The 26,538-nt window shown below is 43.8% G+C and overlaps 1 protein-coding gene and 1 long non-coding RNA gene across 6 annotated transcripts in view; one reads left to right on the top strand and one right to left on the bottom strand.

The window, feature by feature from the left end:
* Positions 1 to 11,494, bottom strand: part of LOC138266283 (uncharacterized) — a 65,784-nt gene extending 54,290 nt beyond the window's left edge. The window contains exon 1 of the long non-coding RNA XR_011199490.1: positions 11,357 to 11,494. This is a non-coding gene — a long non-coding RNA (uncharacterized lncRNA). The remainder of the gene's footprint in view (positions 1 to 11,356) is intronic.
* The window catches only part of KDM2B (lysine demethylase 2B), a 715,168-nt gene continuing 697,633 nt past the window's right edge, over positions 9,004 to 26,538 (top strand). For all 5 annotated transcript variants that reach the window (XM_069214908.1, XM_069214905.1, XM_069214907.1 and 2 more), the window contains exons 1-2: positions 9,004 to 9,384; positions 11,403 to 11,547. In XM_069214908.1, the coding sequence (XP_069071009.1) occupies positions 9,352 to 9,384; positions 11,403 to 11,547 (178 nt within the window). In that variant the 5' untranslated portion in view covers positions 9,004 to 9,351. The remainder of the gene's footprint in view (positions 9,385 to 11,402; positions 11,548 to 26,538) is intronic.

Genomic DNA, 26,538 nt, shown 5'->3' with positions numbered 1-26,538 from the left:
AAAAAAAAATGGACAAGATGTGTGGTCTGTCTTGCTGTGCTGCAGTGGACAAGCAAAGGATTGTGGTCTGCAAAGGGGTGTGTTTTATAGTGTCCTTAGCAGGTGTGTCCACTTGGCCAATATGTGTCAGCTGTGTTGTTTTTGGATTCATCCAATGTGAACTTATCTGTTACTTTGCTGACTGAACCGCAGTGCTCGATCACCATTGGACTGTCTGACATGGCGACTGTGTGCTTGTAATATGCTTGGTGACTGGCCACGGTGCTGGAGTTCGGACCACCTATATCCAAGCCGACACGCTGCTGGCGGTCTGCCTTTTTTGCTTCGTGGTCGTGCATGTATAACTCATAACACGCCAGTCTGGGGACCACCAACATGGCGGTCTGAGCACCAAACTCATAATCAGGCCCTTAATCAGAGAGCAAGAGTAGTAGGTATAGATTGAGTGGTGGACTTGATTTGCGCCTATACCACAACCGTAACCAGTTGACCGTCCAATTGGATAATATTTAAGAGTGGTGATGGTAGGGTAGTATTTAATGAAAAGGCCAGATAGTTTTTGCCAGGAATAGGTTTTCTAATCCTCATGTGAAACAGCCCTTATTTCTGCTTCAGTTAAACTAATTTACATCCATTGTAGAAGCTTACCTTATTTCAAACAAAATGCCACCTCAATTGTTCACACACTTATGATCTACTGGATGCTCATTTTTCAAACTTTCACTGCTTTCTTTTTTTTGCATTTTAGTACTACAACAGCATGTGAATAGCCCTGAGACCCCATCCATCAAATGATTGACACAATAATTCTTAGTATAATGAGTCTTACTGCAGCTCCCTCTCATGCAAAGGAGCTGCACCCTGCTTTTCGTAGTGATCAAAGTACAGCACCTGAAATGGCATTTAGGGAGAGGTTGGCCCCGAGCCCAACTCGCCTGTGAGCAGTCAACCCTTCGCTGAAAACATCTTCGGCACCCAACTCCTTGTAGGTGAACTGCACCTAACCTCCTAAGGGTGGTTAACCCCCTGCGGGCAGCATCCCTGTAGCACACAGCCTTTGGACATGCACAGTGGTTTGCTGGTCACAGTACCCGGCCTCAGGCCATGACCTGCACCCCATGATGTCTAGCCATGATGTTTGACCTCCTGAGGAGGGTCTTCCAACCCACTGCGAAGGCTTTCATCCATAAACAGCAGGGATTTGGCTGCAGGGCCTGGCCTCTGGTCTGCTTCTATCCCCACAGGCAGTCAGTAGCTATCCACTACAGTGCAGTGGCTTCAGTGGGGGGTTTGCCTGGAGCCCAATCCATGCAGACAACCTTTGGCTAATTAATTATTCAAGAGCTTTTAGTGTTGAGCCTTGCTATTTGGGGTGTGAATAACAGTATCACCACTTTTTCCAGTACAAAATGAAGTTTTACTTTTGAATTGTTGCAAATCATTTTGGCCAGTTTCATTAATAGTAAATGACAGCCTTTTAATGTTTGTGTCATAACCTATATATTTGATTTACAGAGCAGGATGAACAGGTGCATTTCTCCATAGGACAATTCGGTTTCTGTAGCATTTTGTCCCTTGGACAAGTAGATTATTTAAAAAAAAAAAAAAAAAAAAAAAGGGCGACACTGAATATGGGGTGGCAGCAGTACACACTGTTTTGAGTGTGCTCTTACAACTGAGCAAACTCGGCAAAGCGCTTGTTCGGATGACGTAAAACTGGGTCAGATGAAGAGGGTTCATTAGAAATAGGTGGCCTGATAGTAGAAATTTCTCAGGAGAATTGAAAGGTTTTTCTCAAGGGGCCAGGAGTTGTCTGTAGTAAACGATATGGTGATGCACCAGGACTTAAAGACATCATTCATACGGCGCTTCAAGGTCACTTGGGCATTACCAAAACATGTAAACAGCTTAAACAACACTACTGGTGGCCATCATGGATGCACAAATAAATTCATAATTGATGGTTGTACTGAAGGTCTCCTTTCAGGTAAATGTTGGAGAACAATTGAGACCCCACTTCATCCGGTTCGCTTTTCAATTAGTCTGTGGGATAAAGTTGGTCTAGATTTTTCAGGACCGTATGAGACACTGGCCCGTAACAACAGGTAACTACTTTTGTTAAGTGGATTTATTATTTTTTGTAATTCCCCCCAGCACTGAGAATGCCATTACATTTTTAGAACATGTATTCACATTAGAAGGTTCAGCAAGATCACGGTCACAGATAATAATACACACTTGTCACATCACATGTGCACATTTTTGAATTTCCATAAGGTACAAAATTTTTAGGTAGCGCTCTATTCCCAGTCTTCCATTGGTTTAGTTGAGAGGGCAGCCAAACAGCATTATCTTCGGGACAAAAACGTTCAGTATTTGGTAAAAGCAAATAGATGGAGCTACAATACACCACCACACAGCACCTCTGGAATGGCTCCATTCATGTTACTCAGAGGTAGAAAAGTGCACACAAGCGTATTCTCAGATTGGTTGAGATGCAAAGGCAATGTGAGTTCTCGTGTGATACAGAAGCAAAATTCCATAAAATAATATTTTGATGTAGGGAAAAAGTTTCAAAAATATGAACTTGCAAGTTGGTGACTAGATATTGATTAAAAAAAAATCCAAAAAAAAATCCAAAAAAAGTGCAGAAAGGGATGTCAAGATTTTCATCACCTGTTCAGATCATGAAGGTAAGCAAAGTTCATGCTTCTTGATAACAAGCGGTGGTGGAACTAGAGGAATCTTGTTTGTCTCTCCAAACAAGCAATTTCTGAGGAAACATTGCAGCAGTGACATTGATCAATGTGATTCATCTAATTGGTTACAGTTACAGCAAGGCATTAAATCATTGAAACCTAGTGCTACTAGAATAGATACTGAATTCGTATGCAATTTAACTCAGAATGCTATCGGCGCTACCTCTCTGGACTCTACAGTGGATGGATCAAATAAAAGGAGTAGGGTGTCAGAGAAAGACACTGAGCTGGTTTATTGACTATGTAATTTTTAAAATATGCTTATTTTAATAACACCAAGATTTCAGGTTATTTTTCTTTGTTTGAAAAAAAAAAGGAAGAAGATGTTTGTAGACTTAGATTTCAAGTTATTCTTTTTTTTTTTAGTTTTTTCCAGAAGGGAGGAAATGTTATAGTATTATGAAAGCGTGTTTGCTTTCAAGTGTAGTTCTGGTCCCATGCTCGGGGGTAGAACGGTGCCTTTGGGAATCACAGGCAACATTTGGTTCAGTTGCTGTGTGAACCTCAACCGCCACACACTCCTGGTCGTGGGTGTCTCTATGCAATAAAGCCCACTAAATTCATCCTTTGAAGCCTAACACCCCCCGCCCCAATCTTAACAGTTGTTCTAGTACAGTACTATTTATTAAAATTTACTCTATGTTTCAAGATTGGTGTGGTATTTCTCTTGGGTTGTGTTTTCACTTTATTACTGTTTGTGTGCTGCATAAATACTTTATACATTGCCTCCAAGTTAAGCCTGACTGCTTTTGTATCAACCTACCAGGGGATTAAGCACTAGTTAGTGACTTTTTGTGGTTCACCCTGACGAGGGTTGTGATGAATGCTTGAGATAGGAAATATTTGATTATTGATTATTGATTAATCCACCATTCCAGAGCCAATAATTCAGTAGCTATTTAAAATCTATGAGGGTAAAACATTGCAAAATAACAGTGAGATGAACTCAAGCGATCAGCAAAGTTGAAAAATGAGAATATAGCTATGAATAATGTGACAAGAGTTGCAGAAAATGAAAGATGATCTTGAATGGGTCCTGTGCAAATTCCTAATGGAACATCACAACACATCACACTCACACAGAGTGTGCGCAAGCATGTCCGCTGCTGGGAAGAACACCTCTGGAAACAGTGCCACCCTTCATGGAGTTCAGTCAAAGGTGCAGGGCAAAGTACATAGACCTGTAAAGGTTACAGTACAAATAAGACAAGACAGGAAGGAGAAAAGTCAAGCCTCCGTATGACTCAAGGCCTTGGACAGTAAAGAAGGTCAAAGGGATAATGCTATTTGTGACACATGAAAAGTTGGAGGTCCCTCGCAATGTGTCCTGGTTTGAAAAGTTTCAAGGACACCCGTCATCTTGAGTTGTAGTAGCATCTTAACTGTTCAATAATATGGTTAAGGAGAACCCCAGCACATAAGAACACTCTTGTGAATCTGTTCGTAAAACTATCATGCCAAAGATTCAGGGTGGTCTAATCACTAGCAACTCTCGACTCAAACTATATTAGGCAACAAGGGTTACTCATTAAGTCTCGACCTTAACCCATCCCAGAAACAGAGACTTTGTGGTCTAGCTGCCGTCCAGTAATCTGCTGCCCAATTGCATGCTATGAAGAAATTCAGGATGGAGTCTGGAGAGTGTGTGTGTGATTGTGTTATTTGCATGTATAGTCCTTCATAAGTTTTGAAAGAATGCTATGTAGTTGGTTGAGTCCCAGTTAAAACCACGGTGTGGTGAGCCCTGCACACTTGTCAAGCATGGTCTGGCCCGAGGAGAGCCTCTGATATTATAAATACAGGAGGATACCAAGTTAAGTTAGAGTATGCTGCCAACGTAACAAATAAATAACTCCTTTATTTACACATCTGTAGTGTATTGTATATATGTGCTGCTTTAATTGCAGCGTGCGTATCAGCACTCAATTCCTTTGTGATGTATTTGTTGTTTGAGTTCCCTCGTGTATGAGGAACAGCCAGCAGGGGTTGGTTGCTGCTCGGATGCCATGCTGGTCGGACACTGTATGCTCTGGGCGATCTTCATACTTGGAATAGAATTATTTTCTGTCTGCAACGGAGTCCATACCGATTGTTCTCTACACATTGGCGACGAGGATGACCTTGTCGCTCACCGACCCACCTTTTATGCTGATTTTTACGTGGCCGCTTTCAGTTCCCGACTGACTGTCTCTTCTGGTTTCCACAGTACGGCCCTACAATTGGATTCACTGCATTCGGCTTCGGATTGGAGCTCTCTGCCGAAGGTACGGTACTTTCCAGGAAAGGTTAACCAATTTAGTCACTGCTTCCTCAGATTGCACGGCTCCAGTTTTCACTCTCGCTGCCTCTACGCCTCGAGCACGCCCTCTGCTTACTTGCCTGGCCTTACTCACACTGCCTTCGCCGCGCGCACGCATGCATCCTCTGCCATCACATTGTGCGCGCGTGTCCTCCGCGATTGTGCATGGGGACTATTTTGAATTGCGTTTCCTCATCTCTACAGAAATGCTGACGCGAAGCAGCAAGTTTCCCCAGCGCTATCATGCGTACCGGCAGATGTCTAATGCATAATTTCGTAGTTCTTCTAGGAATTGTTACAAGGTACTGCTTGTTTAATTAATTTAATACGTTCATTATTTTTGTCTCCTATACTTACCATAGTAGTCATGGCTTCAAAGCAACAATTAACACAACCCATTTTTGGCACGTCCTGGCAAACCAGCAATTAAATGGGCACATTTGTTTAGACTCATTGAAAATCATTTGGTTGCAATTGACACCAATGGTTATAGACCTAAGCGCATATTTGCATTGTTGTTTGGTGCCTTAGGACAAACAAAACAACAATTTATTGTCAACTTACCCCCTGCACAAGCTCCAGGTCAAGCTTTGCATTGAAATATATATTTTGAAGCTATAAAAAGATTGTGCAAGCAGTTTTCCAATTAAACTAGCATCATGCTGGAAAGACGTAACTTCTTTTCGCGCAAACAGTCTTCTAATGGGGATGTAGAAGAGTACATCCCTTCACTTGTGATTTTGGCGGCATCTTGTGATTTTGGCCTGAACGTAGACGGATATATTTGTGACCAATTTGCTTTTAGTTAGTCTAAAATAATAAAAGAAAGATCGAGTTATCGCAATCCTACACTCACTGAAGTTATTGTTCTTGCCAAAAGCATAGAGGGTTCCATGATTTCTTCAAAGATACTCAATGCGGAGGCTTCAGTCACCATTGTGCATACTGAGGCAGACCATCAGGCTGAATCGGCGTGCCACGTAAATACCAAAGGCAACAAACCAAGACGAACAAAAAAAGGTCAATGCCACGTTACAGTCCAAGAGTCATCTTAGCAATTTCACTGGCTGTCCAGCTATTGGTAAACGACGTGTACTGTGTTAAAAAAACAAAACAAAAAAAAAAAGGGTAATTTTCAAAGTGTATGTAGGAGTGGCAAAGATCTGTTGAGAACAGCGTGGATGCAGATGTAGATTCATGTTCTCAGTCGCCAAGTAATGTTGTTTTAACAGTTTATGGCAATTTGGTAAACACACAAGCCAAAGGTCCAACATGTGATGCCAACATTGATCATATGCACATGCAGTTAATGGCCGATTCTGGATCACCAATTACCGTATTGAGAGATACCACGTTAAATGAAAAATGCAGCAGGCCATTGATTTCGTCCGATATCAATCGAAAAGCTTTTGGAGAGAAAGAAATGGAGATGTTGGTGGTACCTCACATCCAAATTGGCTTGTCTTGGTAGAGAAACACATACTAAAATCTATGTTGCCATAAAAGGGAAAAACATCATGGGGTGTCAAGTCATGGATAGAATGGGCTTGTACGTAGCACCAGGGTCAGATAATCCCATCCTCAAACATGTGAGGTAAAAATTCCTGAAAAGTTCAAAGATTTTGTATTATAGTAAGTTTAATTTTGTTTTTTTAGGCGGGGTGGTGATGTAGTGAATTGTATATATGTGCTGCTTTAATTACAGCACGCGCTTCTTTTGTGATGTATTTGTTGTTGTTTGAGTTGCCCTCATGTACGGGGAATGGCCAGAAGAGATTTGAGCTTAGTTAGTTCCTGCTTGGATGCACTGCTGGTCGGATACTGTATGCAGTGAGCAATCTTCATACTTTGAATATAGTTCTTTTCCGTCTGCAACCGAGTCCATGCCAATTATTCTCTACAACACCTCTGTAATGCACAACACTAATGGGTCGCTCCAACAGGTGAATACTATCCCCAGCATTTTTTTGCAAAATAAGTTTTAAGCAGGGCACAATTAGGGGGTACACAAGGGTGGACACCATCCACCCACTATTTTCATAGGGTGGACGCAGTCCCCTCTGCCAAGAAGTGGGCCCCAGTAGGAAATGGTGAACTCATCTCAATGTGGAGGGACAATTTCAGCAGCGCTTGCATGTGCTTTTGTTCGTTTTAAGCAGCAACGTGCTGGAAGGGAGAGGGCTTTTTTATTTTAAATTCTGCTAGCCCAGGGCAAAGTTTGAAATTAAGAGGCCATCAGGCCTTTTGTTTGAATATCCTGGCTAGAAGCTGTGGAGCCTCGCACCTACACAAGGGCACCCACAGCTTGTCATCACTTTTCAGGTACTTCAGAGGCATGGTTTTCACTTTGTTTAGTCCTTGTATATAAGAAATATGCATGCAGTGTAAGAATGCCTGATGTGTTGGTCTGTCCCAGTATTTATACAACAACTTAAGTAGCATTATTTTGCTTTATTTCTTTTATAGCTCTACTCATACTAATGCAGGGTGTCCGAGCGCTTTACATCACAGGTTAACATTATACATTGACAATAAATGCAATGTACAGCATGTGTTACTTAACACATCGAGGGTTACAAGGTGTAGGAGTCACATGTCCTTCATAGCTCCTTGTGCTACAGCAGAATGGAACTGCAAGTTATCTTTGGGCGAAAAGTAGTAACCTAATTACTTACCTACATAAAATAAGAAAACTCTGTCATCTCCACGTTACATGATGTGGTTTGCGGGAGACACAATAACCTTCAATGCTACTTTGATTCAAAACTGAGACTAGGCAAAGCACAGACCTCTCCAACAAACACATTAACCCCCCAGAGTTATCTTACCATTATTCCCCGAAATTTATTGGGCACACAAAAAGCTCTGCAGCAGGTGCCTTAACCCATAAGATATTTTAAAATGCAGACTTTGCAACCAATTAAGCAGAACTAATTTACCGTCACAATTCTCTTGCTGTCAATGTCTGTATGGCAGAGTTTAAAAAAATAAAATAATAAATGTATAAATTGAGGCTCAGATGTTTTGTCCGGTTGAGTAACTTTTTTCTCACAACCCTAACGCAAAATTGTACTCGTTAAATCTTGCAAAGCACTCAAGTGTAGTTGTGCTAGAACTGCTAAACATATGTCTGAGGAGTTAAGATCTGATGGCACTTCCTGTGTGGTCATGGGATGGCAAGTGCAATGCCACACTCCGTGATGTAATTTGGCTACTGCCTAACTTGGCAATTCCCCCTAGGACCTGTGCCCTGGTATTAAGTAGTTTTAGTATCTTCGAAAGTCCTCTAATGCAAAGAAGTCTCAAGTCTCGCAGAGTTAATGACATGCGAGAGACTGAAACGGAGCACAAATTAGACTCCATTGTGTATTTTAAAAGGTTATAGTTTAAAATCTACTGTGCAGGTTTCCACCAAAACCACGGCAGGGTAATAAGAGGCACTGGCACGAATCTCATGCACAACTTTGCTTAAAACTAAAGAATATATATATATATTAACTATAGCGGCACAAGCATCTGGACGTGTTTTCTATGCACCAGAACATGCCACACAAACCCATCACCTATCACTCTGCCCTGCTATAGTCTGAGCTATCTGCTCAAAAATTTGTCAAACGACTATCGAGACGTTTCGCGCAAAATTTCGTGTAGACTGGTCAAAGTTGGACAAATTAGCGGTCAAAAACGCCTTGCCTGTATCAATCGCGCATCTGTGTTATTGCTTGCATTGGAAAATGCAAACATCAGACACTGCCTCCTACGTTCAAAACGCACCTCCTCTGCCCGGCGAGCTCGGAACTTAAGTTTATGCCATTCAAAAGGCAGATGAGAACCGGTTTGTGTGCAGGCACTGCTGCTGCCGCCTCCGGTAACGAGAGCACACAGGAACTCTAGCCCATAACAACTATTCAGCAGGGGGTAAAAGCCACCGCGCCTGCGCGCTGAGCCCTGCCGTCGCCTCGTGACCTGCCATAACACAAATAATAAAAGCCTCTCCGAATTCTCAAGATAATGGATGTTGCTCTCCAGCCTCAGCCGACGCTCCAAAGTTCCGCGTCCTGGAACCCTCCGGGCGTTCCGTCCGGCGTGACGTCATAGTCCGCGCCACCTCCCCGCATGAACATGGTCCCCGGCACTTTGTAGAAACGGGGCAAGGCAAAGTGCTTTCTTCCCCTCCCTCTCCTTTGCGTAACTTTAAAGAGACTGGATTTTGCAAGAAACCAAAACAATAATAAAACAACCCCATTAAAAAATGCAGGACACACGGCCGAATATAATTGAAGCTCTCTGAATATGGAGGCACAGAGAGGATCTGCAAGAAGATTGGTGTGTAGATCTTTTATGTCTTACGTTTTCAGGAGCTGGGTTGTTGGTTCCGGAGTGGGCGCCCTTTGTTGATTGCTCGTGGTGTGGGAGGGGACGCATGCTTTGGAAGGGCTTGCAATGGAAATGTAGTGTGTGGACGTGTGCATATGGCATTTGCAGCTTGCACTGTGTCCCAATGAGACCCTTTCTTACGTACAATCTGCTGTTTTGCGTGTAGTAGGGCAAAATAGTGTATTTTGTGCACGCCGGGGCAGGCTGCCGTGTTGTGGACTGATCGGTGTCTGGCTGCAGGTTGTTTATTTACATCGCGTGGAGCATTTTGCCTGTTTTTCTGGCTGTACCTTGCTGTGTGTTGTGGACGGACGCTGCTGCTTTTTTTGTACATCGCGTGGGAACAGGTTGAAAATCACTGTGTGGGGTCTCCTGCATGTTTTGTGCATTTTGAGTAAGGCGCTGCAGTGTATTCTGTGCCCTGCGATGCGGACGGTTGCAGTGTATTTTGTGCGCTGTGAGGCTGCAGCGCATTTGTGTGCGTTGTGAGGTGTGCATTGTGTTGCGGCGGTGCCCTCGTCCCTCCAGCGGCACACACAGGGCTGCCCGGGTCGTTGCTGGGACTCCTGCTGGCAGCTGGGCGTGTTGCTGGGGACCTGTTTGTGTGAGTGTGAACGTGCAGCCTGGGCAGTCTGCCTCTGCCTGCATAGCATCCGGGGGAGGGGGCGAGGAGGGACTCCAAGAGCCACTTGAAAGCTCTTGGCTGGAAGGAGGGGGCGGTGTGAGAGCACAGGCCTCGCTAGCTCTGCTGCCACTGTCAAAACAGTGTTCTGCTGCCTTCCTCCCCCTACAAGTCACCATAGAATGGTATACAAGTCTCATTGTAAAGACATCCTTGGCAACACGAATATGCTAGGAAAATACAGTACTTATCGTTGAAATTGGCATTGCCACCACGAACGCGGCAAAGGAACTAGGCATTGCATTATGCTGGCAAGCTGCAGCGATTACTACAAAACATCAAGAGAATCGTAAAAGGCGTGTAATCCTTGACGCACACAAAGTTACGTACTGGTGTGCAGTTGTCGACAATCGGGTCTCTGGTTACCCAGCTGTTATCATGGAACATTTCCAGCGAGCTTCGTAGCGGCTGCATGCGTTACAGCGCCACGAAGCTGGAAGAATAAATGAAAGTTGTATTTAGAATTACTGGTCGCCCTTAACCCGGGCGCGGAGCCCGATTTACTTCAATAAGGAGCTCGCCCATCTAGCCTCCACCATGGTTCTTTCTGGTGTTGGCTGATTTAGGTACGAGTCCCCCCTCCCCCTTTAAGATCATTACGGCACATAATGAACTCAAGAAAAGCACACATTACATACAAGTACGCATCCCGTTCACGTGTTTAACTATCTAGGTCAAATGGAAAAATCGGTTTAGTACATATGGCTATTTGGGTGGTTTAGGGATCACAACCAGTCTCCCTGGCACGTGCATGACTTGAGGCCCACGTGAGTATTCTTGCCCATTTTGGTAATCGCTGCAGTTGTGGCTGCTTGAAAATACCACCCAGGTGGTAGTCGTTCTCCACGGCCCTTTCAGTGGGCAGTTGGGCTCTCAGAACGTGCCCATGCAAATATGTTAAGGGACTGTACAAATGCTGCAGCCATCTAGGTATGCAAGTATATTCTTTTCAGAGCAACTTTTTAAAAAGCATACACGTTGCAGCCATCCATGTATAAAATATATATATTGTTTTTAGCACAGCTCCCAAATGACCACACCAACATAGCACGATAGTCACTTTCAGACCAAGTATTTCGGATTGTTTACCATTTGCCCGTCTCAAAATGCCCATCTGTGCAAATCATTTAATATGAAGACGACCGGGGCTGTTTCCTCAATTTGAGCGATAAAACTTCAGTAAAAAATGAGAAACGCCTATGATGAGCGGGTTGGTGGAAGAAATGTTAACTAAATTACCGTAAAGTGCCCCACACCGATGCCCTGTTGCTTCTATTGTGTGCAGCGTGCTGTGGACCGAACGAGGTACGAGGAGAACGAGGACCTCTCCGACGTGGAAGAAATCACCAGCGTCAGGAGCTTCAGCCTAGAAGAAAAGCTAAACAGCGGCTCCTACAATGCGGACTTCGTGCACGTCATGGAAGGGGCAGGTAAGGCTCCTCTGCACTTTACTTTCACTGGTGTTGAGGGCTGGAAGAAAACACGTGACTGCATTGTGGTTTAAACATTCCCGCCGACTCGGAAAGGTGACGACGTAAGAGGGAACGTCACTTTTTCAGAGGAGAGTAGCTCGTGCTGAGTAACGGAGGCTTTCTGTTTCCTTCTCACAGATATGGTGACGTAGAGGTGACGGATGACGTACACACGGATGACGTAGGAGCAGGGAGGGGGTTGCTAGTCGGAAGGCGGCCGTGTAGCGTGTCTGAGTGGCAGAGCACGTGACGTGAATTTTAACGTTTTAGACAAGGATTAAGCTCAAGGCCTTGTTAACGACTATTTTTTTATTTTCGTTGAAATAAACGGCGCGACTACATTAGGGGACCCCCTGTGCGATACGGTGACGGGGGCCCAACGTGGTAAGATTTAAAAAGTGCGTTACTGGGGCCTGCTGGATGGTCGATTTTATATCGGCATGACCGGTATTTTATTGTTAAACGGGTGCAAAAATTAGAACAATCACGACCGGCCGGTATTTTTCCACTCATCAGTAACATATAGTAACTGCTAGAAGAAATACTTTCGAATATGTTCTACAGCTACGCTAACGGTATCTAACTGGTAATTAAACTAACCTTACATAGGCTATATGAAGAATCAATGAACTGGACTTTACATAAAGCTTGTTAATAATTAAGGGCTTTTCCGTAAGCAGGACACATAAAATTAAGCGCAGGCCTTATATTGATTCAGAGTTGTGGAAATTAGCAAGTGGGGTAGTAAATCTTTCCATTGTAAGGAGATCGGGATAGGTCTTTTTCCAGATGGCCACTAACGTAGCTTTCACAGGTCCTAGGTAGTTCCACATCACTATTCTTTTCTGTCCAAGCATATGGGATCATAGGCCCAACAGAACCAAAGTGATATCACTAGAAAGGTGGTAGCCAAAATACTTCTGCGATTTTAGGATATTCACCTCCTCTTGTTTCAGTGTGAGATTTATTTTTTCAGACTTGTGGCTGTTTATTTGATATACCACCACAGCCTTGAATTCCTTTAGAATTGTCAACATGCCAGAGAGGTGGCCTTAGCTGTTAAACTGAACAAAGCAACACCAGCAAATAAAGTAATATTGTGTTCAGATTTTTTGAACCATACTGTGTATGTATTACTCTTTTAAAGCCACACGTTGTGTACACTTTGTTATGTGTGGCGCTGAATGCTAATATTCAATGGACCTGTAAACTGGTTGGTGGTGCTGGCAGCTCGCTGCAAACGTACACTGACTAAACCTCCACGTTGAAAAGCATCTTGCTTTGACTTTGTGTTTTTTTTGCTGCAGGACACCACACCCTCTTTCTTTTTCTTTTTTTTTAAATGAGCTGCCTCTTACAGACAGCGGACACCTCAAACTGAGCTGTTGGTGTGCTGCCTAATTGACCCAAAGACCCTGCTTCTAAGTGTTAATTTTGGCAGATGTGGAGGGCGACCTGGAGAAACGTAGGGCCTTTCAGCAGCAGCCGAGTTTCACAAACAGTGACAGATTGTAGGTGAATGCTAGGTGCTTTCCAACCCTCTGTGTGCCAACCCTATACTTAATAGAGCCGCCCCTCTTGGACACGGAGAATGCTACATGCATTCCAATACCTATCAGTGGCATTAGAGGAAAGCACCAATGTCATCTTCAGTGTACGTCCAAAGTGAAACGTAGTGTACGTTCCAACTTAACCAAAGCTTTGGAGGTGGTGCACAATATGTGTGATTCTTCTAAAAAAAAAAAACACAGACAAACTGCAGCCTTTCTTACACTTAAGCAGTGAGAATTAACAAAAGTAGCATTTCCATTCCAGGCCTCTAAAAATCTATTCACCCACTTGCTATGGCGAGTCATATTTGATCAGGTCAAGCTTTATTTAGGACCTATTCCTCCCTTCTGGCAGTTGACAAAGAACAGGTGTTCTGTACAGTCAAAGTGCAGGAGCCATACAGACGCCTTTAAATCTTATTCTTATTTTGTCACATTTGCTCTGTGTTCAGAGTCAGAGGTCAAAGGTCAGTTTGTTTTACAATTAATTTTTCTTCTGACTGCAGGATTCCAGGATTTTGTAAGGTGAACTGTCTGACCTGCTGTACAAAGGCTGTAGTGTGTCAGGTTTTTCCAAACAGACAACATTTAAACAACTAAGTAAACTGTACAAACATTTCAAAATATATTTCAGTAGCTGTGAAAGCCCATTTTTTTGTACTTCTGTATGATGAGAAAATATTTTTATAGAATTAAAACAAATTATAACACTTTACTTGGTGTTGTGCAAAGGATAAGTATGTTTTCTGAAACCTGATTTTCAGAGATTATTGTTAATACACTATATAGTTTCATCAGTAAAGCTGAAAATAAGTGGGAAGGTTTTTGTACATTTCTTGGGCATTTACTGTCTGTAAAAGAGTGCTACCACATCATGCTTCAGTAATATATTTATTAAAAGTGAGTTTTTAAACAAAAACTGAGAAACACTCCTGTCCTGATGACAATGCTATTAGTAGGCTAAGAGGAAATTCGTAGATTATGTACCCCTGTAGGAAGGGTAGATTCTTATTAAACATGTTTTTCAACAAAGTTTTATTGGTTTATAGTCAAACAAACAGTACACCTTGTGGTCCAGTGAGCAGAGCAGCACAGTAAAAATACATGCCCATAGGGTACATGGAACACCACAACAAAGTCAGTTGTATCAGAACATGGAAGTGCCGCTCCCCCAACCCCAGCCCGGCCCTCAACAGTATAACAGGATGTCACAGCTAAAAGTAGGATAAACATTTACTGGAGCCAGCATGCCCCACTGCTCCCCCAGTGCAGTTAACACTTGTAGAACATTACCTCCCAACTGATCGTGTTAATCTGGGGGATGTGCAGGTGTATTAGGGACCGGGTTTCTGAGACAATCCACTAAGTGGTCCCACGCCTTGGCCCCATCCAGTGTCCCCCGACCTTGTGCCTCCTAGAAGAGTGCCATGCTTTCGTATCGAGCCCATTGAAGTAGGGTCTTTCTCCATCTATCCTCCTATAGGGCCTTCCAGTGCATAGTGATCTCCCGTTTTGCCAATACCAGTGCCAAGTCAACGTATCTGGTGGTCGTTTTACGGTTGTGAGGACAAGGGAGTAAGCATGCCAACGGGATGAGAGGTATGGACCGCTGGGTGATATCATTTATGCAGTCTAGCACCTCCTCCCAATAGCCCGTTTGTTCAGGACACCATGTGGAACATTTCAGCATTTTAGATTCTTGCAATACATGGAACGAGCATTTAGTCTATTTAATCAAACAAAATAGGTTTTTTTTTGTATAGCAGAAATTCTGAGCTCACATATGTGAAGGTGCACTCATGTGAGAATGAAGGAAAAGGCAACTTTGTAAATTAAAATATTTGCCTAGGATCACACAATTTGAGATCCGTTCACAGTTCAAGTACATTACAGTTAGGTTGAGTAGATTAATTAAGTTACGCAACCTGCAGGTCTAGTAATATTTTTATGATCTATCGAGGCCTGCATTCTGTGACTTCACCAGGGAAGGTCAGCACTATAACAGCCGTATGAATTGTGAAAGGTAATCTTATCAATATATTCACACAAGATTCGTTCTGCTACCAGATGTGTTGCTACAAAGTTCTAAAACAGAGTAATGAGCATACACTATATTATTATTACTTGTTTTTTCTGTTGGTTGCTTACATTATTTGAACTGTTGGATTTTCAGATATGACATATGGAATTATTTATATTTTAAGTAAATGGTGGAAGATAAAGGCTGTCACATCATCTTTAACATTCCTTTATTAATAATAGTTAATAACACTTTACATATGAGCTACTTACTGCACTCCACCGTTGAGATAATATGTAATCTAGTAATCCACCGCCAGCTTTCTTAGAATCTTCTGGGGATCCAGTAATTTAATGGAAAAGTTGATTTGATGACTTTCAAGCTTATCTTTGGGCCATAGCTGTGAGGTTCAGACCTGAAAGGAAACACATGGTTATTATATTCATTAGGATTTGATGTTATTGCTACTCTAGTGGTGCTAATTAGTAACACAAAATTGGTCAAAAGGCTGTGATGAATAACTCTATTTTCTGCAAAGAGAAGTCATCAATACTCTCTTCGGAAAGTAATTTCTTTACATCATTTATATACATTAATTCAAGCAGGACATAGAAAAACAAACTCAAAAGGACATAATGTCCCAACCCAGCTGTCCCATCGTGCCAGGAAAATATTTACAAATTGTCAACAATCATACAACGAATATCTACATATACATCAATGTCAAACATAACATCAATACATTTTCTGGACATTGTCCCAATTAAATTTCCTCCGTTAGAGTTAGTGGTACCAAGATTATTTAAACTTAAAGCATTCACCTAAGAAATCAAGAGAATTTTAAAAGGCAGGCCCTCTTACATGGATTATTGAACAATCGGCCATATGCTTTTGTGTGTCTGCACTACTTTTTTCTTTTGTCTCGTCCACTTTGTGCGGGGGCCATGGTTCTTTAAAGTTTCTTGTGTTTTAGAGGGATGTTCTTTCTCTGCATGTTTAAGTTGCTGTTCTGGCAATGTGCCTTCGGTGCGCCTGAGCCTATTTTTATGGTTGGTAAGATGTCAGTGCGTTAGCCACGTTTGACAGATTTGAAGGCATCCTGTGCAGGCATATTGGTGTCTTCTGGTTGTTATCCTGAAAGTATTAATGGATGTGTTCTTTCAGTTCTGATTTTAAAACACTATCTCAAAAGCTTATGTGATGAAGATAAGATGTCCTCAGATAGCGAGAGGGCTAAGGGTGTGTAGTTAGAGATTGAGAGTGGGTGGGTTTTTGTTTCATAGACCAAAGGCATGAGGACATTATCAATGGGAATATGATCTGTTCTAGAGTATGATCTGTGGATATGCAAAAAAGGTCTAGTCTGCCTGGTCCAGGTGTTGTTCTTGCCAGGGCTCTCTCAAACACGTTTCTTAATAATTGCTTCAGGCTCATGGAGAAAGCCCCTCAATGGGATGACACAGAACCCGATCTATGCAAACTTGACTCCAAAGAGTATGAGATCTCCGGAGGCAAAGTTGCTTAACTTGTTGAGGAAGGAGTGGAGAAGGGTGCTTTGGGTAGAGTTTGGAGCATATACCGTGGCTAAAGATATCAGTCTACCTTGTAAAAGCCCCTTGACCATAACAAATCTACCGTCCCTAGCCATCTTCTAGATAGTAGTTTTAAAGTTCAAAGACTTCTTAAATAACATCACTCCATTATGTGAGGAGCAGAATGCTATAGGATACTACATTATGTTTAATGCAGTGCTCCCCGTTTCCTCATATATTTACTGTAAGGCAATGATATCATAAATTCTCTCCCACAGATATTGCCTTTCCCTGGTCCGTTCAGCAAAGTAAGCCCTTTAAGAAAAGCAGTCTACCTTGGCGGCTGGTGACCCTGACAAGTGGTGGGGGGCGGAATCATTGGCTCAAATACCAGTGAGCAAGCCGGACTTCTTCTCAAAGGGTTTGGTGGTGTGTGGTTCACTTACACTCGTACTCAGTCATACTCTGTCACTCAGTCTCATTCACCTATTCTCATTTGCACCCACTTTTACTTATTCAGACTCACCCAGTCTTTCTCACAGACATACACAGTTTCACTGTATTCTCACTCAGTCTCACTAATTCGAATTCACTCAGTTTCATTCAAAATCACCCTTCACGGATGTGGAATTCCTGTCACCCAGGGCATATTGTCTGGGCTCAAGGGCAACAAGTTTTCATGTTTATTTTGTCCTTGAGAGCAGTAGGCCTAACCCCCTGCACCACAAACCCTTTGGCTGCCAGTTTACAGAGAAGGGACTGTCTGCAGTGGAGGTAATATGTGTGTCTATATGTTAATGGTGTCAACCTTGTATTTATGGTTCATTATTGAAAAGCCTTTGTTATTAGGGTAAGTGCAGTAAATAAACATTTTTAAGATTACGCTGCACTACTGACAGGGGTTCCAGAAAAAAAAAAAGTGTAGCCACCTTTGAAAAGTTTAACAAGATGAGGCTAAGTATAATGCTCCCAGAATACTCTATGATTAGATGCAAATCTTTGCAGAAGCTTGTAAGCAAGGGGGATGACTTTTTGTTTTCAAAATAAAATGTTCAGAAAAAAATACAAGTAAGAGAGCAATGTTTCGCTACTATGAAATTAGGTGCTATTTCTTTGAAGCGTCATTTAGTAAACTGTGATGAAGCATGCTGGTATTTCAAGAAAATATTCCTAATGGAAAATCAGTGTAGCCATTTTCATCAAGATTATGGGAAGCATGAAAACAAACAAGCACTGGCAAAGCCAACCAATCTGACATTTGTTGTGAGTCTTTTGTGTTTTGTCAATGCATGTCTTCTTTTGACATGACTTCTGTAATGCTTTATTGTTGTGGGAGCTGCCAGGCCCTCACAATTGTAACAAACACTGGCAAAAAGCAAAAAAAAAGTTATTTTGGCCTCAAAAAGCGCACATTTCCACCAGTGGCGTAACAAAGGTCCCACAGCACTCTTAGTGTGGGGGACCCCTACAGGTGCCCACCTCAGCACAGCTCTGCCCCGAGTAACTCTGGAGAGGGGAGCCCCCTCCATGTTCTTTGCAGAGGGTCCCCCTCTATTTTCATTACACCACTGATTGCCACAGTAGCTCCTTGCACGGAACAAAACTACTTTATTTGCCAGTATGCTGCTTGCGGAACAGCAGAATGCAACCACTCACAGCAAAGCCAGCCAATAGATACAGAAATAGAATTTTAATAAAAACAAAATGTCTTGGTCACCGCCAGACCTAATTAGGGACCCCATTCTAAAAAAAGTCACAAAAGTGCACTGATGCTATATGTCTTTGAATTGGTGACTTTCATGAATTCACAAGATCTTGCAGAAGTAGACAAGGACATTGTACTCCTAGAAAATATTTGTGAACTGTGTTTTAGCATGAGCAAATATGCATGTGTAGATTTGCTTGTGCGAAAATCTATTGAGCGTTTACAAGTTCACGTTGACTCCAACCACTTTTTTCCCAATCCTCCTACTTCTGCCATTGTCAGGAGTACATTTCCAACCTTTCTCAGTTTATAGAAAAGATTAAAGAAGAGCTAGTGAACATCCTTAAAACATGCAAGTCAGTAGGTTTGCAGACTCAAAGGCATTCCAGCCCTGGAACTATTGCTTACTTCTTTTTCCAGCCCCAGTACGTAGATCTGAGCAAGGGTAGCAAAATAAGGAAATTGCTATAGTAGGGATTGAAATTGCAAATATTCAAGCTCTGCTATAGAATTAGCCTTGGCATGATCAGAGAGGCTATTATCAGAGCTCTTAAATATTGAGAGTGCTGGCATAATTTGTTGCCGCACTACATGGCACTAAAGGGACAAGTAGATTTTTTTACAACATAAGTAGATTTAAGAAGCAACCTGTCCCATGGACAAGAAGATATTTTATTAGTTCCCTCACCCCTGCTTATCCTCGCTCAGTTCCAATTATTGTCACATACTCATTCTGACTCACTCAGTCTCACTGTTACTCACTTATTCTCACTCAGTATCCCTACAGTTTTACAACCTTTTCAAGTAATATAGTAATATAGGGCCCACTAAATCAATGTCAGCTCGAAGCACATCAGTTTTATTATTCAGGTCTGTCTTTAAGATCTGTAGACTATTCAGTGTGGCAGTTTTTATTTCTGATGAGTTGGCTCTAGAAAGGAAGAATGTTAAACATCAGTTCTTCTTCAGTGGGTGCCAGGTTGGAGGAGGTGATTATGTCTAATTGGGACTTAGTGAGTACGTCCCCACACCTGTCGATTGAGGGGCAAAGATGCTGATAACTCAGTTTTTTGCATATGCTTCTTTAGTGCAGTTAGTTGTTTTGTTCTCTATGTAATGACATGCCACTGGTGTATCATCTACGGACTCACCCCAGGCAACAGAGAAAGTCACCCCCAAATCATGGTTGTGTGGGGCCCACTGTGAGGCAGATATTTTCAGTGTCTCTGGTTGGTTAACTCGCTGGAGATGGTCCAAGATAAATCCCACAGTGCTGAGGAGAAGGCCACTGCCCTAGGCTAAGCTTATGATATCACGTTAGTCTTCCTGAGCCCCATACAGATGTTAGTTTGTTTTTGGGAGGTAATCAGGTTCTTAATGATTTGAAGCCATAGTGAGCCCCAGGAGGCCTGCCAGCACTCCACAGATTAACCATTTTACTCTTGGGTACACAAGTGCTTCCAGGAAGGAAAGAAAAAGATGAGGAACATTACCTCTTGTCAAAGTCAGTGATAGCATCCTGCCAGTGCATTTTATGCCACACGCCCCTCCATCTGAAGCACTCCTCTCACCTCTCAAATGTTCTGCACTTCCACCTTCAGTCCATAGGGCCTTGCATGAAATGGCCCACCTGGAGCCCTGGTATCTATTCTGGATCATTTTTCCCCACCTCATTGATTCTACCTCTGAGCTTCGTGAGTGTTCATAGACAACCAAGCGGGTATCTAGCCGGAGCCAATCATGCCTGCTCTGTTTATCACTGTGCTCAGTGGGGGTTGCCATCTTTTATTGCCATTTAAGCCTCTCCATCTGCATTCCCCCAGGCGATTCATTCCTCCTGAATTTAGTGCGTCTCACCACTGGTGCTTTAAGGCAAGCAAACACTTCCCATTACTTTCACAGGTAAATATGCTGTCTATGTCGCTAATTGCAGCTAATTATCGGTGGGTTGAAGCAGAACCCAGGAGAGAAACATCAACGCAGCCCTCCTGGTATACCAACACCCCCTGCTCATTTTCAGTGTATTATTGGGAGTTGTTGATTGATTACTGTTGGAAGCAGTTACCAAGGAGCAGAGGATTGATTCATTTTGGGAGCAACTGCCAAAGAACAGATTATTAATTACAATCAGTACGATAAATATCAGTAATTTATCTGAAATACATAAAGAAATTACTTTTTTTGCAAGTTGCCACAGAGAAGGTACTGCAGCACAGACAATGTTTTGCAAAACACAGAAATAACATTCATATATACTAGTAATAAAAGTGAAGACCTGCAGTCCAGATGCCCTTTACTAAAAGAGAAACCGTCTCTAAACCATAAGTGCAGCTAGAAGTTTCTTTTGCTTTTTTTTGTGTGCAATTTTGGGTGACATTTTATTTGTGAAAATTAGTCATTTCAATAATGCATAAGCTCATAATTGATGAACGGATGATGTTGCACTTAATGAGATCAATTATCTCATTTAGAAGCATGATTAATAATTGTTAGAAATGGAATTCCTGGTTGGCTATGGTAGGCACCCAAGCCAGGCAGCAACCACCACTCTAGTCAGGGTAAGGGAGCAACACCCCTATGATAACCGCTGCTCACCCCCTTGGTAGCTTGGCACAAGCAATCAGGCTTATCCCAGAGGCAATGTATAAAGCATTTGCAGAACACACACAACCGAGAGATGAAATAAATACATCACAAAAGAGACTTCATAGTAAGCTATATAAAATAAACAGTATTGAATAAAAACAGACCAAAACAAAATGAATCAATAATAATTTGCTAAACAGGCAATTGTCAAACCATCATAGTGCAAACATGAGAGAGATACTCCTGTATTGCACATCATGAAGAGAACATCACAAGCAAAATGTTTCTGTGCATGTCTTACAGCACCTGAAAGAGCATCTGTGCCCTTGTCAGAAGAAACACGGCATACATCAATCCCAGAGCACTGAAATGCAGTATGTAATAAGGGAAAGCATACCTGTCACCATAACAGAATGTGACCCAGTGCTCCTGGGCTCCTGTTACGGATTATACGGCGGCTAGAACTCTACTATGCAAGGCACAGTGTCTTCTGTGCTCTTTCCACACAATGGTGGTGAACACAAACATGAACACAAACACGTCCGGTCTAGTACAGGAGCTCGGGCGCTCCTAATCTAGTAAGTATGCTACGTCCTTCACCGTGGGAAGCAACCTTGCTTATCTCATGGTGGCCGCAACCACAGAAAATACCATCTGACTGGGGGTGTCCCCGGCAAGAGAATGAAGGGGGAAACCCTCCCTGGGTTTCCACTTGAAGGGATCCAACAGTCCGCAGCCTGCACTGACGTGGGAGACTTTGCTGGCCCCCTCACAGATAAACAGAAGAATTGCTCTGGGCGCCCTCGCTTAGAGGGAATACGGTAAGGCCAAGCCTCCCGGCTCAGAGACTTGTACATGGCCTGTCCTGAAGCGATTTTCCCCCTGGAGAGGTGGCCGCTGTTCTCTGTATGGCCCGCCGCTCCTCTTTGGTGCCACCCAGGAAATCTGGCCCTCTCCTCCTTTGGGCAGTTGGATTCCCTGGACAAGGGCCCATGGGCCTGGCGGTGAACTGGCTCCAAAATGGGTGCCTGCTTGTGCCTGGGGGCACGGACTAGAGCAGGCCTCGTCCACACTCCTGGATGTCACAGTCCTCCTCACTGTCCCCCAGCCCCTGCCCAGAGGGGTGGGAGAAACGATGCAGCACCCCCCCTGAATATGGACATTGCTCTCCCCATGTGCTCTCTGGATGTCCTGGGGTCAGCGCTCCGTGCTGTCCTTGGAGAGGGCCCTACGCTCTTTCTCCTGGGCAAAAGCGATCTCCTAGCAATAATAAAGCTCCATGCTCAAATAACATGATGCTGGGGAGAAAGTGACACACCATCCAGCCCCTGGAGACAAGTAAGGAATACAGGGTAGGGGCATTGTAGGAGGCTGGCCTGGCTTATAGTGGGTACAACGAAGAGAGCTAGGAACTTCTCCTTTGGATGGAAGATGTCCCACGGCGTGCTGAAGGTTACAGAAGTGTTCCCACGCAGAAATACTGCAAACAAGCCTTGCTAGCTGCAAGGGTCACGGTAGAGGTTTCTGGGTGCTGCTGGGGGCCAGGAAGGACCAGGATGTCGCCCCTTGGAGGAGGAGACAGAAGGGGCGCTCAGCAACTCAGAGAGCCTCCACAGAAGCAGGCTGCACCCGCAGAAGTACCGGAGCAGGCACTTAGAAGATTTGTGAACCGGAGCTGGCTCAGAGTCACAAAGGAGGGTCCCATGACGTCAGAGTCCAACTCAGAGGGTTGAGCACTGCAGGACGGAGTGCTGGGGACCCAGGCTAGGCTGTGCACGAAGGAATCCTTGGAGAAATGCACAGAAGCCGGAGCAGCTGCAAATCACGCAGTACACAGGTTTGCAGTCTAGCGTGTGGAGGCAAGGACGTACCTCCACCAAACATGGACTGAAGGATCACTGGTCTCTGGGAGTCACTTGGATAGAGTTCCTATGTTCCAGGGACCACGCATGTCAGGATGAGAGGGGACCCAGAGGACCGGTGATGCAGTCTTTTGGTGCCTGCTTTAGCAGGGGGAAGATTCAGTCGACCCACGGGAGATTTCTTCTTGGCTTCCAGTGCAGGGAAAAGGCAGGTGACCCCTAGAGCATGCACCACCAGGAAACAGTCGAGAAAGCTGGCAGGATTAGGTGCTACAATGTTGCTGGTAGTCGTCTTGCTACTTTGTTGCGGTTTTGCAGGCGTCCTGGAGCAGTCAGCGGTTGATCCTTGGCAGAAGTCAAAGAGGGAAGTGCAGAGGAACTCTGGTGAGCTCTTGCATTCGTTATCTGGAAGAATACTCCAGAGGAGAGACGCTAAAAAAGGAGGTTTGGCTACCAAGAAAGGAGGATTGGCTGCCAAGAAAGGTAAGAGCCTACCAGAGGGAGTCTCTGACGTCACCTGCTGGCACTGGCCACTCAGAGCAGTCCAGTGTGCCCCCAACACCCCTGTTTTCAAGATGGCAGAGGTCTGGGACACACTGGAGGAGCTCTGGGCACCTCCCCGGGAGGTACTGGTCAGGGGAGTGGTCACTCCCCTTTCCTTTGTCCAGTTTCGTGCCAGAGCAGGGCTGGGGGATCCCTGAACTGGTGTAGACTGGCTTGTGTAGAGATGGGCACCATCTGTGCCCATCAAAGCATTTCCAGAGGCTCGGGGAGGCTACTCCTCCCCAGCCCTTCACACCTATTTCCAAAGGGAGAGGGTGTAATACCCTCTCTCAGAGGAAATCCTTTGTTCTGCCTTCCTGGGCCGGGGCTGCCCAGACCCCAGGAGGGCAGAATCATGTCTGAGGGGTTGGCAGCAGCTGCAGTGGAAACCCCGGAAAGGCAGTTTGGCAGTACCCGGGTTCTGTGCTAGAGACCCGGGGTATCATGGAATTGTCTACCCAATACCAGAATGGTATTGGGGTGACAATTCCATGATCTTAGACATGTTACATGGCCATGTTCGGAGCTACCATTGTGACGCTATACATAGGTAGTGACCTATGTATAGTGCACGCTTGTAATGGTGTCCCCGCACTCACAAAGTCCGGGGAAATTGCCCTGAACAATGTGGGGGCACCTTGGCTAGTGCCAGGGTGCCAACACACTAAGTAACCTGGCACCCAACCTTCACCAAGTGAGGGTTAGACATATAGGTGACTTATAAGTTACTTATGTGCAGTGAAAAATGGCTGTGAAATAACATGGACATTATTCCACTCAGGCTGCAGTGGCAGGCCTGCGTAAGAATTGCCTGAGCTCGCTATGGGTGGCAAAAGAAATGCTGCAGCCCATAGGGATCTCCTGGAACCCCAATACCTTGGGTACCTAATTACCCTATACAAGGGAATTATATGGGTGTACCACTGTGCCGATGAGAATTGGTAAATTTAGTCACTAGCCTGCAGTGACAAATTTAGAAAGCAGAGAGAGTATAAACACTGAGGTTCTGGTTAGCAGAGCCTCAGTGATACAGTTAGGCACCACACAGGGAACACATACAGGGCACATACTATGAGCACTGGGGTCCTGCCTGGCAGGATCCCAGTGACACAAGGGCTAAAGCAGCATACATACAGTGAAAAATGGGGGTAACATGCCAGTCAAGATGGTACTTTCCTACAGGCATGCAGCAGGCCAGCACACCAGGATCCTTTCAGGCACAGTGGCATTCCTCCTTGTGGTACAGAGGGCCATAAGTCAGCACGCCAAGTCAGTCCAATGGCGGTTCCATGCAGCATAACAGCTTCTGTTCGGATCCCACTCGTTTTTCTTTCATTGCCCTACAAACCTTAAATGTTGTCTAAAATCTCACATTTCCCTCACATTTCTGTGAGAGAAAGTTCCAGAAGCTTCAGGGGTCCAATGAATTGCTGCTGCCCAACATTCCTACATTTCTGTTGATTAAAATGGCACCCCACTTGTGTTGCTGGGCGTGGCACCTGTGAACGGGATTGGATCAAAACTGTGACCATATGATGTCAGTATGGTCTTCACATGGTCCCTGGATTAGTTAGCTCCTGTCACGGACGATAAGCCCACCCACCTAAGTACGGTACAGTGCAACAAAAATATGTATTGACGGTAATTACATTTGTCCATGATGAAGGGACAAATAGGTCTTGTCATGCAGTAAATCAACCATTCAGAATATTGTATTTAATTATACAAAAGTGTCAACAAATTTAGGCACAGTTGGTGATGAACTTGGTAGGAACGTGAAAAGGTCAGATTGTTCAAAAGTCTGCTGAATCATATCCAGTCTACTGTGGGTAATTTATGTACAATGAATGAGTATTCATTGCAACCAGAAATTCACATTCGAGTAAAAAAAAAACTTTTAATTTTGCTTCCTAGGTCCATGTGATCCCTAAACTTGGTTGCAAAAGATTTTTTGAGAGAGGTCTACATATTTCTGAGGTCTGTATATTTCCTGATTGGTTCAAGCATGGAATCATAGCATGCTATTACATAACAACCAGGAGGGTTAGGACAAAATTGTCTGTTTTAGAGAGAATATAAATAAGAGGGGTATGAGGGTATGATCTGTTAAGGAAGCTATGTCCTTTCTGATCAAGGCAGCCTTCAGCAAGGCTTCACCTGTAATGGTGGCTATTTCTGTTGTAGGCCTCTTACCAGGGAGGAAAGACTGCTGGTTTCGGGCAGCAGCACCACTGCGTGAAGGGGGTTGAGTTGAGCCCACTCCATCTGGTAGCTGTCGGCCTAACCATTCCGGTTAGCTAGCAGCACCTCATCCAAACCTAAAAGGTAAAGAGGATTTGTGGCAGCTTGTGCATGACACTGACTCCTGAGGGAAGTCATTGTTGGCAGATCCAACCCTTTCTCTCATTAGTACAAGTCTCACACAAGCACAGCCGGACAAAGCGATGAAGGATAGTTTTCACTGTATTTATTGAAAAGACTACAATCCATGATAAAATATATGGGCTGTGATTTTTAGGAAGATGAAACACATCACAGAATTGTGACGATAAGTGTGAAACAGATCAACAATCCCAGCACATTGGAATACACAAGCTCCTTCAAATCCCTACCTACAATTCTAATGCCTACATAAGAGCATAGAAGTGATAGCCCTTCTCTGCCTGTACCAGTCAATGGAAGGAACACCCTTCCTAATACCTGAAAATCAGTGGTCTGCCCGCAGTCTCTGTGGTTGGCTGTAGACACATGGCTGAGGTCAGCAAAGTGGCAATGACGTGGAATAAAGAATAAGATGGCTTCTCTGGATGGAATGAGCTCTGAAACCTCTTGTGGCCTATATGATGTTTTTATAACAAAACATGTGTTCTGAGAAACAGGCCTGACACGGTAATGTGTCTAGGTGTCAAGATTGGCCCGCACTCTTGTGGTGGTAATACTAGGTAGACTATCATGTACAGCCTTGGGCAGAGGTACATGGTGAAATGTTGTGCAAGGAAAGTAATACCACTTTCACAGAACAGCAGCTGATTACAAAAATAAAACATCCCCGCTAAAAGCAAGCCATGCTAAAATGAATTAAAATGAATAAAAGAAAATGAATCATGTAACTAGGTAAAAGGGCACAGGCCACAGCAAGGCGCTAAAATGA

Source organism: Pleurodeles waltl, chromosome 11 (genome assembly GCF_031143425.1).
Source record: "Pleurodeles waltl isolate 20211129_DDA chromosome 11, aPleWal1.hap1.20221129, whole genome shotgun sequence".
Classification (NCBI taxonomy): Eukaryota; Metazoa; Chordata; class Amphibia; order Caudata; family Salamandridae; genus Pleurodeles; species Pleurodeles waltl.
Note: the sequence above shows the minus strand (reverse complement) of the source record. Positions and strands in the feature narration are given on the sequence as shown.